General features: G+C 38.8%; 1 protein-coding gene across 2 annotated transcripts in view; it reads right to left on the bottom strand.

The window, feature by feature from the left end:
• The window catches only part of SVEP1 (sushi, von Willebrand factor type A, EGF and pentraxin domain containing 1), a 205,045-nt gene that overhangs the window by 8,424 nt on the left and 177,599 nt on the right, over nucleotides 1-19,022 (bottom strand). For both annotated transcript variants that reach the window (XM_063650280.1, XM_054500630.2), the window contains 6 exons: nucleotides 14,927-14,990; nucleotides 12,680-12,853; nucleotides 11,335-11,511; nucleotides 4,733-4,903; nucleotides 2,651-2,746; nucleotides 759-854 (listed from right to left, as the gene is read on the bottom strand). In XM_063650280.1, the coding sequence (XP_063506350.1) occupies nucleotides 759-854; nucleotides 2,651-2,746; nucleotides 4,733-4,903; nucleotides 11,335-11,511; nucleotides 12,680-12,853; nucleotides 14,927-14,990 (778 nt within the window). The remainder of the gene's footprint in view (nucleotides 1-758; nucleotides 855-2,650; nucleotides 2,747-4,732; nucleotides 4,904-11,334; nucleotides 11,512-12,679; nucleotides 12,854-14,926; nucleotides 14,991-19,022) is intronic.

The following is a 19,022-nucleotide window of genomic DNA, read 5'->3' on the forward strand; positions in this document are numbered from 1 at the left end:
TCCAGCCTGGGTGACAAGAGTGAAACTCTGTTCTCAAAAAACAAAACAAGACAAAACAAAAACAGATGCTGGGGAGGTTGTGGAGAAAAGGGAACACTTACACACTGTTGGTAAGAGTGTAAATTAGTTCAACTATTGAGGAAAGCAGTATGGCGATTCCTCAAAAGCCTAAAAACAGAACTACCATTCAACCCAAGCAATCCCATTACTGGGTATATACCCAAGGGAATAGAAATCATTCTACCATAAAAACACATGCTCGTGTATGTTCATTTCAGCACTATGCACAATAGCAAAGACATGGAATCAACCTAAATGCTCATCAATGGTAGACTGGATAAAGTGGTTTTTTTTTTTTTTTTTCCATTTTAACTTAAATTGTATTTATGTATAACCTTGCTCTTTCTAAAGAGTAGGCATGAATTTAGTAATTTAGCTTCTTAGAGATTAAAATAAATATTATTCTGAACTTCTGTGTGTTCTCTATGCTCTGCAAAATGAAGCAGATGACATAAAGAAGACAGATAATTGAGTAGACTTAGATGCTATTCTTTGGCACATGACCTGGAAACATGTTTAGGCAACCATAAAATTCAGTGTTGAGACACCAATCCAAGGGATCATCTTGAGGAATTTTTGAGAAACATCAGTACTTTTTCACTTTGCCACCACTTCTGAGTCTGAGTCACACTCTTCAATGTCCTCTGGAGTTTCATGGGACTGAGCCACCAAGAAAACAAACCATGAAACAGGCCTACCTGTATGACAGCGAGACCCCGTCCAGCCAGGCGGGCAGTCACACTGGTAAGGGGCCACACAGCGACCTCCGTTCAGACAGGGAAGAATGCAGATTGCTAAAAAAAAAAAAAAAAAAAAAAAAAAAAAGCTGGTGGGGATTGAAATGGTGTTGATCAAAGTACACATCTTAGATAGGTTCAAGGGTTCAGAAAACATTTTGCAGGAGTGAAACCTTATATGACTCACTAAATAACTTTCCTGCATTTGTTCTGCTTATTAATGAGTATCATTGGGAAAACACAATCAGGAAAGTAAGCCTGGATTCTTAGCCACATGTAATGACTCTAAGGCCAAATCCACTTTCACTGAAGACACTCGGTAATCAGTGTCTGCAAAGTGCTTTGCTTTAACTCTTCACAAAATAAGCAGAATGGTCTCCATTTATTATAGTTTCAAATTTCCATTACAAATTACATAAAATGTTCTAAGAGGATTTGGCTGCCTTGAGGCTGTCTTCCTGTCTTGAACTAAATGTGAGAATGGGAATCAGATAGGCTATAACATAGGGTTGGAGTTTGCAACATTTTGGTAACAATGGGACAACACACCCTTTATTTCCGAGAAGCTGAGGACTGATGGTGACTGAATGATGCCTCCCCAACACTGTTCATGACTATCATTCCTCCTCCTAGAAATCACTGAAATCTTTAAAGAGGCATAGTCTGTTTAAAAGATATGAGATTGTTGCCTTGCTCCCCAAAATCAAGTTCCCTAACCCCAATAGTCTTTGCATCACCTAGGAGTTGGTTAGCAATGCAGATGTCAGGTACCAACCCAGATCTGCTGATCTCCCAGATGATCTGTATGCACAGCAAAGCTTGGGAAGTGCTGGTGTAATGAAGGAGTACAGGCACATGCTCAGTGAGCCAGACCAGCTAAGGCAGCCAAGCCAGGCCTGTCGTGGGGTACCCCCAAGTCAATGCTCACTAAGTCTTTGGACTCGAAATAAGAGCAGGTTTAAGTCTGGGAGCTCTAGGTGAAATGGAATGATTGGGGTGAGCTGGAAGAGAAAAGTGTGATTTCTCTTTTTTTTTTAATCACTTGAGAATACTTGTTTTGGTGAGTTGTTAGCCTAAATTTATTTCCATCATACATTTTCCTTTATAGATTAGTTGAAAAAGTCACACTTAAAACATTTTAGTCTCCTATAAAATTTCTGCCCTGCAGGAAAAACTGGTATAGACCAATGGCCATCTCATGAATACACTGTTCCCGTTGAAATATGAAATCATTTTATCCTTATATATATATTTTAAGATATTGAAATAAAGTGTAGTTGAGATATTTAAAAAATTTAACATCACTATCTACACCTCCCTGGAATTTCAAATTCAAATGTTTCTATAAGGATCAAAATTCTATATTAATTTACCAAGTATGGATATAGGAGTGCCAGCTTTCCTTATTTTCTTAATTAGTAGAAACTATTCTTAACAACAAAGAGGAAATGGTGAGCTGCAAATATTACCTGCAAAGTACATGTTTTGCAGTGGTGCACGTTTATGCCAACTGCAGCAATGACTGACATAGCACATAGTAGACCCTGAGTTAAAGGAAGAGGATAGCTTGGAGACTTTAAAACAAGCTCCTTCTCAAGAAGACTTTTGCAAATTTGTGCCAGGGAGCATGTGAAGATGACTTTAGATGGATCTTAATAACAGTATTTTCAAAGTCATTAATATTCTAGATCTTCTGCAACCTGTTGACACATATGTGCTCTGTTTGGTGTGGACAGGGACTTACAGCAAATGAATTCTTCCCAACAGTACAACCATTTCCTGGTAACTCCCCTCAGGTGGGAGCATCCAGGCAATTTGTCAGGACTCAAAGTAAGATCTGAAGAGCAACTCACGTTCTTCACAGAGGCGCCCCATCCAGCCCTCTGGACAGGAACAAGCATTTGGGCGTTGGCAGATGCCCCCATTCTGACATGGGAATCGACAGACAGCTGGAAAAGAAGCAGGACGGGTCACAAATGCAGGGAATTACGAAGAGAAGGAGTCAGAAAATAGAATTGCCCCTTCATATCTCATACTTTGAGTCAAGCTTTCAGGAAGAGAGACAAAAATCGAATCTCAAGAGGGAATTTCATTATGTGGAGAAGTATAGCATTTTATTGGCTGCTATTATTTCAGTTTTCCCTGTAGCTTTATCGAGGTGCAACAAATAAAAATTGTATATATTTAAGATTTAAAACCTGATGTTTTATGTATAGATTGTGAAATAATCACCACAATTGAGCTAATTAGCACATTCATCCCCTCACATAGTTATTATTTTCTTTCTTTCTTTTTTTGTGGTGAGAACACAAGATCTATCCTTTCAGCAAATTTTCAGTATACAATACAGTATTGTTAACTACAGTCACATTGCTGGACATTAGAATTCCAGAACTTATTCATCTTGCATAACTGAAACTTTGATACCTTGAGCAACATCTCACTATCCTCACCCCCTCCCAGCTCCTGGGAACCACCATCTACTCTCTGCTTCTATGAGTTTGACTATTTTAGATTCCACCTATCAGCAAAGTCAGGCAGTATATGTCATTCTGTGTCTGGCTTATTTCATGTAGCATGATGTCCTCCAGGTTAATCCATGTTGTTGTAAATGGCAGGATTTTCTTCTTTTGCAAAGCTGAATAATATTTCATCATATCTGCCTATTTTTATCTGCATGTCTATCTAGTCTATCTTCTTAGTCATCATCATCATCATCATCTTTCTATCAACACACACATTTTTTTATCCATTTATCTGTCAACAGACATTTATGTTGTTCAATATCACACACACAACACTCATTCTGACTTTAGACTTTAAGTGAAGTCTGGGATATTCCTTTAAGATGTCCCCCCCCTCAGCACCCCTCTCAGAAGGCTCTACATTCTCTTACATCCCATGTATTGGTGATCTCACTTCTCATTGTTGCTGCCAGACAATGAGTCCTCTTTCTCTTGCAATAGCCCCTGTTTCTTTTGAGGCTCATGCCATTCATCCATTGACTTCCTCAATCTTCCCTGCCTCACCAGTTATTAAAGTCCAAATCTGTTTTTCTTGTAAATTTGTTTGAGTTCATTGTAGATTCTGGATATTAGCCCTTTGTCAGATGAGTAGATTGCAAAAATTTTCTCCCATTCTGTAGGTTGCCTGTTCACTCTGATGGTAGTTTCTTTTGCTGTGCAGAAGCTCTTTAGTTTAATTAGATCCCATTTGTCAATTTTGGCTTTTGTTGCCATTGCTTTTGGTGTTTTAGACATGAAGTCCTTGCCCATGCCTAAGTCCTGAATGGTAGGTGGGAATTGAACAATGAGAACACATGGACACAGGAAGGGGAACATCACACACCAGGGCCTGTTGTGGGGTGGGAGGAGCAGGGAGGGATAGCATTAGGAGATATACCTAATGTTAAATGACGAGTTAATGGGTGCAGCACACCAACATGGCACATGTAGACATAGGTAACAAAGCTGCACGTTGTGCACATGCACCCTAAAACTTAAAGTATTTAAAAAAAAAAAAAGTCCAAATCTGAACATTGTTTGTGGTCAACTCATCCAATTATTTAGTTCCTTGGTTTTATCTGTGTGTACTAGCGTACTTCTTGACTTCTAGCAAATATTTGTAGAATGAATGAAATAATTATGATGTATAAAAATCATATTTTATTATAAAAGTGTACATTTTAGGACATAATACCAGGGTGCCTCATTACCTCTTTCTATTTTGCAAAATTTCAAGCACAGAACCTAAGAGTTCTATGTGCTTTTAAAACTCAAACCATAACATTAAAAGAAAATTACACAGCTGCTAAAAGAAATTTTAAAGCCAAGGAAAAATAAAGTAGTATGCATATTAATTGTTGGACAAATCAGATTTCTATACACATTTCCCTGCAGTTTCACTAAGAAATAATCATTCAAATATTTCCTTACCTCTGCAAATAGGTGGTGATGTCCATGTTCCATTTTCTAAACAAACACTCCTCAGGGAACCCTCCAACATGTATCCACTGTAACACGAGTAGGTGATCATGTCTCCATATTGATAATGTACGCCTCGAGCAATTGCATTTTCTACATGAGCTGGTGGACCACATGAGATTTCTACAGGAAAACAAGACAACAATTAAGCTTGTGCTATTAACACAGACTGAGAACCCAGTCTCATCTCTCAGAATGAATTAAAGAGCAAAAATAAAATAAGGAAAACATTTTCACCTACTTATCTAGAATAGTAAGAACTAAAAGAATTAACTGCTGCTGTTGAGAAAAATTAGACATACAAAGATCAAAGGTTTTTGTCTTCTGATTCAAATGTTGAAAGTGAGCCTATTTTAAACCTGAGGAAAGCAGTCTGTAGGACATCAAGAATTAGCTCTTGTACCTCATCAAATAACTGGCTGCAAGAGACTTTCAAAACAGGATGCTTATTAAATTAGGAGAGAAAGCATGATGATTGTAGTCTACTGTTTCAGAGTAAAGATCATTAATTGTAGTACTGCATATTGTATCAGGGCTATTTTATTAATGCCTAGAACAGTGCCTAACATGCAACATGCTCTTGAAAATGAGTCAGTGAATAAATATTGTCTCTAGTCTGTAGATGATCAATGAATACAACTTGATGAGGTTTATGAAATTCAAGGTTTCATGTTAGTTTTCCTCTTTTCAATACTGTAAAAGAGTGACTTTCTGCTTTTGGGATCTGTGATAGATTGGATGACAATCCTGTCTTAAAAGGGACATATGCTGTATATTTAAATAGAAATTGTATAACTGATATTGTTTTGAGAATTTTACAAGAAGCCTTAAGATAATTAGAATTATTCCGTGGTGGGACACAAGGCAAGGGCTAGATTGGTATCAGGATTCTAATCAGAATCCAGTTTGTTCAACTTTTGAATGAAGCATCCTTATGAGCTGGCTTCTAAAAGGTCACTTTGTTGTCATAATATTACCAAAAACTTGTTAGAGGAGATAATAAATTTGTATGATTTTTCTAAATTTTTTTTCCCTTCTAAGGTGGACAAAATGCCTACTATGCAACAGAAATCAGAAGGAAATAAGTGAATTATGTTTATTGATTTGCATATGTTAAACCAGCATTGCATCCAGGGGAAGAGGCCAACTTGATTGTGATGGATAAACTTTTTGATGTGCTGCTGGGTTTGATTCTCCGGTATTTTATTGAGGATTTTTGTATTGATGTTCATCAGAGAAATTGGCCTGAAGTTTTCTTTTTCTTGTATCTCCGCCAGGTTTTGGTATCAGGATGATGCTGGCCTCATAAAATGAGTTAGGGAGGAGTCCCTCCTTTTCAATTGTTTGGAATAGTTTCTGAAGGAATGGTACCAGCTCCTCTTTGTACCTCTGGGAGAATTCGGCTATAAATCTGTCTGGTCCTTGGCTTTTTTTGGTTGTAGGCTATTTATTACTGCCTCAATTTCAGAACCGGTTATTGGTCTATTCAGGGATCCAACTTTTTCCTGGTTCAGTCTTGGAAGGGTGTATGTGTCCAGGAATTTATCCAAGGGTGTATGTGTCCAGGAATGTATCCAAGGGTGCATGTGTCCAGGAATTTATCCATTTCTTCTAGATTTTCTAGTTTATGTGCATAGAGTTGTTTATAGTATTCTCTGATGGTTGTTTGTATTTCTGTGTCATCAGTGGTGATATTCCCCCTTTATCATTTTTTATTGTCTATTTCTTTTTTTTTATTAGTCTAGCTAGTGGTTTATTTTATTACTTTTTTCAAAAAAACAGTTCCTTGATTAATTGATTGTTTTGAAGAGTTTTTCGTGTATCTCCTTCAGTTCTGCTCTGATCTTGGTTATTTCTTGTCTTCTGCTAGCTTTAGGGTTTGTTTGCTCTTGATTCTCTAGCTCTTTTAGTTATGATGTTAGGGTGTCAATTTGAGATCATTTTATCTTTTTGATGTGGGCATTTAATGCTGTAAATTTCCCTCTTAACACTGCTTTAACTGTGTCCCAGAGATTCTGGTACATTGTCTCATTGTTCTCATTGCTTTCAAAGAACTTCTTGATTTATTCCTTAATTTCATGATGTACCCAGGAGTCATTCAGGAGCAGATTGTTCAATTTCCACATAGTTTTGTGGTTTTGAGTTTCTTAATCCTGAGTTCTAATTTGATTGAGCTGTGGTCTGACAGAATGTTTGTCATGATTTCAGTTGTTTTGCATTTGCTGAGGAGTGTTTTACTTCCAATTATGTGATCAATTTTAGAGTAAGTACTGTGAAGCAATGAGAAGAATGTATATTCTGTTGTTTTGGGGTGGAGAGTTCTGTAGATGTCTATCAAGACCATTTGATCCAGAGCTGAGTTCAAGTCCTGAATATCCTTGTTAATTTTCTGTCTCGATGATCTAATATTGACAGTGGGGTATTTAAAGTCTCCCACTGTTATTGTGTAAATGTCAAAGACTCTTTGTAGGTCTCTAAGAACTTGATTTATGAATTTGGGTGCTCCTGTACTGGGTGCATATATATTTAGGATAGTTAGTTCTTCTTGTTGAATTGAACCCTTTACCATTATGAAATGCCCTTCTTTGTCTTTTTTGATCTTTGCCGGTTTAAAGTCTGTTTTGTCAGAAACTAGAATTACAACCCCCGTTTTTTTCCTGCTTTTCATTTGCTTGGCATTTTATGTCTTTTAATTGGGGCATTTAGCTCATTTACATTTAAGGTTAGCATTGTTATGTGTGAATTTGATCCTGTCATCACGATGCTCGGTGGTTATTTTGCAGACTTGTTGATGTTGCTTCATCTTGTCATTGATATTTGTACTTCAGGGTGTTTTTGTAGTGGCTGGTAATGATTTTTCCTCTCCATATTTAGTGCTTCCTTCAGGAGCTCTTGCAAGGCAGGCCTGGTGGTGATGAATTCCCTCAGTGTTTTCTTGTTTGAAAAGGATTTTATTTCTCTTTCACTTATGAAACTTAGTTTGGCCGGCTATGAAATTCTGGGTTAGAAATTCTTTTAAGAATGTTGAATATTGGCCCCCAATCTCTTCTGGCTTTTAGGGCTTCTGCAGAGAGGTCTGCTGTTAGTCTGATGGGCTTCCCTTTGTAGGTCACCTGGCCTTTCTCTCTGGCTGCCCTTAACATTTTTTCCTTGGAGAACCTGAGGATTACGTGTCTTGGGGTTGATCTTCTCATGGAGTATCTTACTGGGGTTCTCCGGATTTCCTGAACTGGAATGTTGGCCTTGTCTTCCTAGGTTGGGGAAGTTCTCCTGGATGATATCCTGAAGTATGTTTTCCAAGTTGGTTCTATACTCATCTCTTTCGGGTACCCCAATCAATCATCGTTTCGGTCTTTTTACATAATTTCAGAGTTCTCAGAGGTTTTGTTCATTCCTTTCATTCTTTGTTCTCCTTGTATGCCTGTCTTATTTCAGCAAGATAGTCTTCAAACTCTAAAATTCTTTCCTCCACTTGGTCCATTCAGCTATTGATACTTGTTGCATTGTGAAGTTCTCGTGTTGTGTTTTTCAGCTCCATCAGGTCATTTACATTCCTTTCTAAACTGGTTATTCTGGTTAACAGATCCTGTAATGTTTTATCCTGGTTCTTAGCATCTTTGCATTGGGTTAGAACATGTTCCTTTAGCTCAGCGAACTTCATTATTACCGACTTTCTGAAGCCTACTTCTTTCAATTCATCAATCCCAGCCTCTGCCCAGTTCTGTGCTTTTCCTGGAGAAGTGTTGCAGTCATTTGGATGAGAAGAGGAACTCTGGCTTTTTGAGTTTTCAGTGTTTTCTTCATTGATTTTTTTTTCTCATCTTCCTGAGTTCTCCAGTTTTGATCTTTGAGGCTGCTGACCCTTTGGATGAGGCTTTTGTGAGGGCTTGTTTGTTGATGGCTGTTGTTGTTGTTGCTTTCTCTGTTTTTTCTTTTAACAGTCAGGCCCCTCTTTTGTAGGGCTGCTGTGGTTTGCTGGGGGTCCACTCCAGACCCTATTTGCCTGGGTCCCACCTGCATCTGAAGGTGTTACCAGATGGTTGCCTGCTCCTTCCTCTGGGAGCTCTGTCCCAGAGGGGCACTGACCTGATGCCAGCAGGAACACCCTTGTGTAAGGTGTCTGGTGACCCCTGTTGTGGGGGGGGGGGGGTCTCATCCCAATCAGGAGGCATGGGATCAGAGATTCACTTAAGAAAGCGCTCTAGCTGCCCCTTGGCAAAGCAGGTGCACTGTGCTGTGGGGAATCCCACTAGTCCAGCCTGCTTGGATTCCTCAGAGCCAGCAGGGGAAGAACTAAGCCTGCTGATCTGTGGAGACCATGGCCACATGGAGCCCCAGGAGCTCCATCTCAGGGAGATCAGAGTTCTGTTCGTAAACCCCTGGCTGGAGTTGCTGAAATTCCTGCAGGCAGGCCCTGCTTAGTGAGGAGGGAAGGGTCAGGTCCAGCCTAAGGAGGCAGTCTGGCTACCATCTGTCACAGCTGCTGTGCTGCACTGTGGGGAATTCCTCCTCTGTCCAAATTGCCCAGTCTCTCTGGCATCAGCAGGGAAAAAAATGGCAGACTGGAGCTGCAGTGATGGTGGCCGCCCCTTCCCCCAGAAGCTCAGTCATCTTAGGCAGGAGGCAGCCACAGTGATGGTGGCTTCTCCCCCCTCCGATAACTCGGTAGGCTTAGGCAGTTTTCAGCTGAGTGGCCGCCAAGAATCTGCACAGCTCTGTGCTTGGGACCCAAGTCCCTGGTGGCGTGGGCTCATGAGGGGGATCTCCTGATCTGCAGGTTGCACAGATCCATGGAAAAAGTGTGGTTTCCTGAGTGGGGTAGCACAATCACTCACTGCCTCCTTTGGTTGGGGGTGGGAGCTCTGCTTGCCCCATGTGTCTCCCAGGTGGGCCGTTGTACCACCTTGCTTTTTCTCACTTTCTGTGGATTGTGCCAACTGCCTAGTCAGTCCCAATGAGAGAACCTGGATACCTCAGTTGCTGGTGCAGGATTCACTCACTGTTTTTGTTCTTCTCAGTGGGTAGCTCCGGCCACAGCTGTTTCTAGTTGGCCATCTTGACCCCTCCCCGCAAAATAAACATTCTAATACTACAATAAGCTGCTAGCTGAAAATTCAGGGACTTGGGCTGTTGTGTATATCTTCCTATTAGGAATTATTGCTAATATGCATCAATTTGTTTATTCTTCAAATCTATTAAGATATCTATAATAACTACAAGATAGGTATAGTTGAGACTCTTAACAAATGACAGCCCTAAGACTCAGAGAAGTAAGGCACTAGCATAAGTTTAGAGTTAAACATTTCAGAGAAGTAAGGCACTAGCATAAGTTTAGAGTTAAACATTTTGAGGACAGAATTCAAACTCAGGCCTTTCTGATTCCAGAATCCCCATGACCTTCACAGGCATATTTCTTATCTCATTAAGTGGAGTGCAAGTGTACTGAAGATGAAGACCATTGTAGGCATGATACATTCTTATACTATGCAGCCTTGTGCCTTGCCTCTGGTCGGACTCAATGAATATTTTAATTGATTACTGTAGAGGGAGTAGCTTGGACAACAAATGAGCCTGGAGAGCAGGGAGATTTTTATTTTTATTTATTTTTTGAGATGCAGTCTTGCTCTGTCTCCCAGGCTGGAGTGCAGTGGTGCGATCTTGGCTCATTGCAACCTCCACCTTCCAGGTTCAAGAGATTCTCCTAACTCAGCCTCCTGAGTAGCTGGGATTACAGGTGTGTGCCACCACGCCCAGCTTACTTTTGTATTTTTAGTAGAGACGGGGTTTTGCCATGTTGGCCAGGCTGGTCTCAAAGTCCTGACCTCAGGTGATCTGCCCACCTCGGCCTCCCACAGTGCTGGGATTATAGGTGTGAGCCACCGCACCCTGCCGGCAGTGAGATGTTTTAAATGGAGTTAGAAAAAGTGTGTGTTAAAAAAGGTTGCATTATCACAAGGCTGCAAAAGATGCCTCCAGATTGCATAAATGCAGTAACAAAGCGCTAACCTATAGTGCTAGTGCTAGCAACGTAGTGCTTGCTAGTGGTTCTCAGATTGTGTTTCCTGGGCCAGCAGCATCCTCATCAGCAACATCTAGAAATGTGTTTTAACAGGTTCTCTAGGTGGTTCTGACGCAGGCTCAAGTTTGAGAACCACTGTGGAATAATTTTTCTATTGCAAAACATTCATAGTCTATTAAAGGATAGTTTGGGGACCCTGACAGTGTGGAGAAAAATTTGTATTTTGAATTTAATATCTTGCTCATTCTTAGAGGAGCACATTTTGAAAATCTGTTCAGTGAATCCTAGTCAGGTGGGTTTTAGTTTAGTTCTGGAAAGCTTTTTTTTTAAATGTTTGAAATTTGAAGATTAAAAAAAATTTACAAACATTAATGAGGAAGATGATAACTGTGATGGCATAATGAGGAAGATGATAACTGTGATGGCACAGAGATCTAAATATCTACAACTAAGTGACTTGATTGAAAACAGCCTCACAGGGATGGGAAAACATTTCACACTAGCGGCATGAACTGGCTTCCACCTGCTGACTTACTTTCACATTTGGCGCTTGTCTGTGTCCACATCTCATCGGGGTTGCAGGTAATGATGCCGTGGCCCTGCAGCAGAAATCCTTCCCTACATTTGATGGACACATTCTGATCAACATAAAACTCCTTTTCAGACAGCAGAGCATTCTCAGGAATCACAAAAGGAACAGGGCATGGATTTGCTGTCAAAAAGAAAAGAAAATGCTTACTGATATTTCCCCTCTTTTCCTAATGTATTTCTTCGAAGGCAGAGTAGTAGTCCTATAAGAGATGGGTTCTCAATAATGATCATATAAGATTTAAAAATGTGGAACTTCAAACATTAGACATAGACTTGTTTTGCATCCTCATGAAATTACATGTAAAGATAAAGCCAGATAAGATCAGAAAACATGAAGTTATTCAACCACTAATGCAAGGTCCTAAAAGTTGAAGATGACAATTTATGCCTCAAATTATGGGCCACAACATTATTTTAGACTGATTTTTGGATCAGCATTGTGAAAACAAAAGGCATACTAGAAATCAAGGGGTATATCAAATATTCCCTTATTTGAAGAATATCAAATACTTCTCATTGTCACCTTACTTTCTTTTATTGAACATCCTTCAGGAGGATGGAACCAGGAAACCATCAGACATTTCTATGTGAGCTGAATATGACTTTAGACTCATACTGCTATGGGCAGGATATTAGAACTAGTGGAGTTTGCATGCTTTATTGATAAAGATGGATTCATTTTTATAGGCCCGAGGGAAACACAGGAAATGATGATGGCATTATGCGTGCTTAGCGCAAGTGTTTGACACACATGTCAACACATATTTCAAGCAATTTCAGATTTTTAAATAGGCACAAAAGTATTTTGAGTGAGGTACACTTCCGTTGTTACTGCCTTATGATGATACTTGAAACAGTAACAAGAGCAATCTCAACTTATACCTTGCTTGTGAATATTGTTTTCATTCGAATGGTTATAACTCATTATCTTAATTTATCATATTTATATATACTTCATTATATTAACATCATATATTAAATGTATTTTCTTTCATTTCTTTCCTATCCCCAGTAGAATTCATGATACATGTATGTCAAAATTTTTTCATTAAGTTGCATTTTCTCTTAGTAATCACTCAAGGAATCTGACAAAAGCTGATTCTCAGACAGGACTTAGATAACACAAATAGATTTTTAAAATAGCCCAGAGAATTCAGCTTGGGTAGGCATTAATTGCTTTCTCTGGGCCCATATCCCTTATGAGTGGAGTTTCCTCTATGTTTGGGATATGTGAGAAGCTAATTGTGAAACTGAATCTGATTAAAATTTCTCCTAAAGTCAACACACACGTTTGCAGAGAGGGACTGGGTGGCTCCAGGTTCCATTTTCAGTGCAGTGTGCCTCAGACGGCCCTTCAAGACTGTAGCCTCTGTTGCAGGAATATACCACGTGGGGTCCAGTCGTCGTGTTTTCAATGTCAGCTTTCCCATTGAGAAATTCAAGTGGAGTTTCACACCTGGCCTCTAAAAACAAGAATAAAAGCCTCATATTAATTGCTTCACCAATTCCTCTTTCCTTCTTTTCCTATGATTGCCAAAGATACTTCATGGAATATATAAAATATTATGGCCTACTCATGTGTGAAGCACAGTGATATTCATTGAATGAGAAAAATATAGCATACCTAATTATTGGATTGATACATGCATGCAATTAAAGATTGGGATTTAGTCCTATTGACTCCAGCTGTCTTTATGTATTATTAATAATGCTGGGGACAGGGAGTATGGATGAACAGGTGGGTAAAATAAAACAATCTCATTGTAAGTTGCTAACAATGGCCAAGAACTTTTCAAACAATATTAAATTTATTTCTTACAACACTTCAGTTGTAAGCCCAAATAAAATACAGGATGTCCTGCTAAATTTCAGTATCAGATAAATAACAAATACATTTTTAGTATAAGCATGTCTCAAATATTGCATATTTATAAGTTTACATTTAAATTATTTATTATCTGAAATTTAAATATAACTGCATGTCCTGTATTTTTGTTTCTTCTAAATCTGGCAACCTTACTTATAGCAACTCTGAGATTATCTCATGTAACAGTTGACAAAAAGTGAGGCTTAGAGAAGTTAAATAATTTGGTCAAGGTCATACTGCTTGTAAGAAGAGAAAATATAAAATTATCAGAAGGTAAAAGATAATAGGAAACTATAAAGAACAGGGACCCAAGAGCTTGTGGAGAATTAGAATAAATGACATTTTATATGGCTTTTGAGGAATATGCTGACTTCATAAACTGGTGAGTATTACAGTAAAGTTATAAAGAATGATTTTGCATTATTGTGAGAAATGTTATTAACAGGGATGCTATGAGGAAAATAGGATCACCCTTTCAAGAATCTCAAAAAATGGGCTTGAGTCTTAATTTTATAATTTTTTGAAGGCAGAGAAGGTGGTTCTAGACTAGTGGTTCTCAAGTTTGGTGGTACCTTAGAGAACCTGGGAAGCATTTATGGCCTATCACAGACCAAATGAGTCCAAATCTTTATATTGAGGGCTACTTTGCAGTATTATATTAAAAATTCCCCAAACAATTCAAATGTGAACTCAGAGTTGAGTCCCTGGACTAGAAGCTAATGGACTTCTTTCAGCCCAAAGTTGAGTACGCTGGGATCACAGATCTTAACCTTGGCTGCACTTTGAAATCACATAGGGAGCTTTAAAATGCTATTGATGTTGTGCCAGGCGTGGTAGCTCATGCCAGTAATCCCGGCACTTTGGGAGGCTGAGGCACGTGGATTGCTTGAAGCCAGGATTTTGAGACCAGCCTGGCCAACATGGTGAAACCCCGTCTCTACTGAAATACAAAAAATTACCCGGGCATGGTGGAACATGCCTGTAGCCCCAGCTACTCGGAAGGCTGAGGCATGAGAGTCGCTTGAGCCCGTGAGGTGGAGGTTGCAGTGAGCTGAGGTTGCACTACTGCACTCCACCCTGGGTGACAGAGTGAGACTCTATTTAAAAATAAAAATAAAAATAAAAATACATACATACATTGTCCTTTGGCAGAGAAGGGAATACTGGGGATAAAGTTATGTGCATTAACCCACATTTTGCCAAATAAACTTGGTTGTTCTCATAAAATGAGTTAATGTAAAATTCCATGCAGAATATTAATTGATTTGACAGATGGACCAACTTGACAGATGGACCAACAGTACATTAAAATTATTGGCTAGTATTGTCACCAAAAAAACAACAGCTCTAAGCCCTCTATAATTATTTGAGAAAACCCCCCACAAAAATGCTAATAAACTCAATAATTAACTAGTTTTTAAACAAAATGTTTGCCATTCCAGAGTCAGTAATCTTGTGTCCTATTGCAGTTAATTGTTAATCCCTGCTACAGTTTTTGATCCTTTTATTGGTTTACTGCCCTTGAGAAGAAGCCCATTAAAAGGTTCTCATATGGCTTATGGAGTTGGCTTACATTTTAATTACAAAACTAACCTATAAAGAAAATGTAGCCACACTGTTATTTTGTGTCCTCAGTGTCATTTTGGGGGCTAAGTGTCATTCAACTCACCTTTGCATATTGCCACCCCTCCACTCCACTGTCTGTTCTCCTGGCAGACGCGTTCCCTGTTGCCCTGTGAAACAATGGAGAAAGGTCATCAAGCTCATAACTCTACAACAGAAAGATAATAAGGAAATGCAAAGTAATCTTAGCTATGGCCTCGAATCGCTCAGCACTGGAATGCTAAATAAACATGTTAAATAAATACAGTTTAAGGAGTAGATTTAGACTTTCAAAAATGTTTTTATCAAATTGCTTCAAAATTCACACTCTGGCAGACCAGTATAATTAAGGTACAGACTTTGCTTCACCTTTTATTTTAAATGGCAACTAATTATAATCTGTAGCTAAGACTGACAAAGAATGCATTAGAAGTGGTCAAACGGTAGTATTCTTAGAAATATATGAATCATAGTATCATAATATATGTATATACACACACATACATACACAATAGAGTACTATTTGGCCATAAAAACAGATGTGATGTATACACATAACAATATATATATACACACACACACACACACACACACACACACTTATATCTCACATTTTCTTTATCCATTCATCCATCGATGACACCCAACACTTAGGCTGACTCCATATATATCTTGGTAATTGTGTATCCCAAAAATGTATACAATTATGATTTGACAATCAGAAATAATATTAAGCATACATTCTAAAAATGCAAACCCCCAGAAACTATTTGGTTCAGATGATCTTGGCCTAGCAATATGTACTCTTTTTCTTTTTACAACTTCTCAGGTGATTCTCAAGCAGATGGTAGTGAACTCCACTGATTATAAGAGCAGCAATTTGTCAGTGATTCTCAGTCCTGGCTGCACACACGAATCACCAAGGGAACTCTGAAAAGGGTACTGCTGCCCCAGACTCAATCCACAGAGATATTGAATTAATTAGTCTGACGTGAGAACAGGTATTTGCATTAAAAAAAATGCTGTCTGATGGAAAAATTCAAACACATGAGAAATACCAACAGTAGAAAGAACAGTATAAGAAACTACCATGTAGACATCACCCAGTTTATCCAATTAACTCAAGGCCAACCTTGTTTCATGTAAGCCCCACCCCTTCCATGAACTCACATTATTTTGAAGCAAATTCTAGACTTCAAAACATTTAACAATAATTATTTCAGTATGAATCGCTAAAAGAGCTCTTAAAAATTATAACCACATTATCACAGCTTAAAAAGTGACAATTCCTTAATAAAATGTCCAGTTTTCAAATTTCCAATTGTTGCATAAATTTCATAATTTATTTAAATAGTTCTGTTGAATAAGTACCAAATAAGATCCACACACTGAGACTAGTTTATGTTTCTGTGATGGTTAATTTTATGAACAAATGTACAGCAAACTGATGGGTCATTACTTTTTTTTTTTTTTTTGAGACAGAGTTTTGCTCTGTTGCCCAGGCTGGAGTGCAGTGGTACGATCTCGGCTCGCTGCAACCTCCACCTCCTGTGTTCAAGCGATTCTCCTGTCTCAGCTTCCCAAGTAGCTGAGACTACAGGTGCCTGCCACCACACCCTGCTAATTTTTGTATTTTTTAGTAGAGATGGGGTTTCACCATGTTGGACAGGCTGGTCTCGAACTTGTGATCCCAGGTGATCTACCCGCCTCAGCCTCCCAAAGTGCTGAGGTTATAGGCGTGAGCCACCATGCCCAGCCTTGATGGGTCATTACATTTGAAGAAGCGTTAATAGATAATTAACCTTTAAACTTTTGGAAACATCCTGGTATTAACTACAAAATTGAGAGCGCGATAATAGTGATTGCTGTCACTCTGAGCTCCACGCTAGAATCACCTAAGAAACTCTTTACAAATACTGATGTACAGCAACTTGAGTGGGCCATGAGGTGCCCAGCTTAAACACTGCTTCTGGATGTGTCTGTGAGGATATTTCTGGATGAGATTAGCATTTAAATTAGTGGATCATGTAAAGTAGATTGCCCTCCCCGATGTGGAGTGTGGGGGGCATCTTCCAAAACACTGAGGGACCAAATAGAACAAAACGTGGAAGGAGGAAATGGCCCTCTTTTTCTTCCTCACCACTTGAGTTGGGACTCAATCTCCTCCTCTATCTTCAGACAGGGGTTTACATCATCAGCTCACCTAGTTCTCAGACCTTTGGACTTAGACTGAATTACACCACCAGCTTCTCAGGGTCTCCAGTTTGCAGACAGAAGATCCTGGGATTTAGCCTCCATTAACGTGTGACCCAATTCCTCATTTTATATATATATATATTCTTCTCTCTCTCTCTCTCCTATTGGTTCTCTTTCTTTGGAGAATCATGACTAATGCAATGTCTCTTATGTCCCTCTAAAATTAGTTTCCTTCTCTATTTACTCCCCTCTGCCCTGTCAATTTATTTGTCTTGGACACTGAAAAACTGGGTCATTGGTCCTGTATCTGTTCCCACAGATAGAATTTTCTGTGGTGTCTCTGACACAGTTTGTTGGATTTAGAGGCTTGATAAGTTCCATATTCATTTTGTGTGTGTGTGGTGGAGGTAGGAGAGCACACAATGTTTTCATAGATTGGGGTTGTTCACCCATCCAGAGACACATAATGTCTCATTGTCTCCATTTTTTGTGACTTCAGCAGCCATGGATGATCATGACCTAAATCCATTAATTCTTAGGAGTTGTGAATTCTGCTATTTAAATTCTATTTTATCATTGTTAACTGTAACTTCCCCTTATCTGCTGTTTGGTTATCTAGTCAAACAGGTAGCACTGGAAAGACAATTCTTCCTCTTCAGTTGTCTGCTTTTAAAATAATGAGTTTGTTCATAAGCATCCTTTAAGAGTTTCTAACTAATTTTTTAAAGTATCATTATAAGCCTAGTGTCATTTATGACCTATTTGATGTGTTTCAGTCCATTGAAGTTATTATGCTTGTTAATGCTAAAATGGTCTCATCTTGACCTGTGGGAGCCTTGTCCAGTAGCTTCTGAATCCTTTTGACATGTAGTCTTTGTTAGGTTCCCTGCTATTTCATGTGACAAGAGTTTCCAGGCAATCTTTTACCAGACCTGGAATTTGTAATTTCTCCAAGTAACTGAACATTAATATTTTAAAAAGTTTCTCAAGTGATTCTAACATGTATAATAGCTTGGAGTGAGAGCAATCACTATTGCACCTTTCTCAATTTTTCAGTTAACATATGTTTCCACAAATTTTTAAATTATCTGCTTCAAATTTAATGACAGTTTGCTCTATATTTGTTCATAATTTTATATTACTTTTCTTCTTAATAAACTGCAAGATTAATATTCTTGCATGAAGAACGAGGTTTCAAAAACAGGAAAACACTCCGAATGTAATCACCATTTACATTATCATCTTTTGAGGAAAGAAGATACATATAAGCCTGGTCCCAGATTGCATATACCTATCTTATGATAATTCTTGCACTGCATGGTCAGAAAATAATGGGACATGCAAAACATTTAACAGAAAACTGGCGATGAATACTTTTTTTTTTTTTTTTTTTTGAGACAGGGTTTCACTCCTATCACCCAGGCTGGAGTGCAATGGTGCGATCATGGCTCACTGCAACCTCTGCCTCCTGGGCTTAAGCGATCCTCCTCCCTCAGTCTCCTGTGTAGCTGGGACTACAGGCACATTCCATTGCGCCTGGCTATTTTCTGTATTTTTTGTAGAGACTGGGTCTTACTATGTTGCCCAGCCTGGTCTTGAACCCCTGAGCTCAAGTGATCCACCCTCCTTGGCTTCCCAAAGTGCTGGGATTACAGGTGTGAGCCATGACACCCAGCCAAAACCTACCTTTAAATACCATTATAACAATAAAAATAAAAAAGAGTCCTGAAAAACTAAATGACAACATGGTGTAATGTAAAATAGGCCTCTTAAGTTTCAAGTTTAGTGATACGGTGATGCTTTCAGCAAAACTGATTGATCTAGCTCTCCCACTAAAGTAAACAGAGACCTAGGTGCTGCGGAGGGGATTTTAATATTACAAAGCAAGAGTTGTCTCAAGAATGAAGTTGGTATTAGTTAAAACCGTTCTGTGGTTTTTTCAAGCCAGATTTGCTTATGGGAACTTG

This window comes from Pongo pygmaeus, chromosome 13, assembly GCF_028885625.2.
Source record: "Pongo pygmaeus isolate AG05252 chromosome 13, NHGRI_mPonPyg2-v2.0_pri, whole genome shotgun sequence".
Taxonomy (NCBI): domain Eukaryota; kingdom Metazoa; phylum Chordata; class Mammalia; order Primates; family Hominidae; genus Pongo; species Pongo pygmaeus.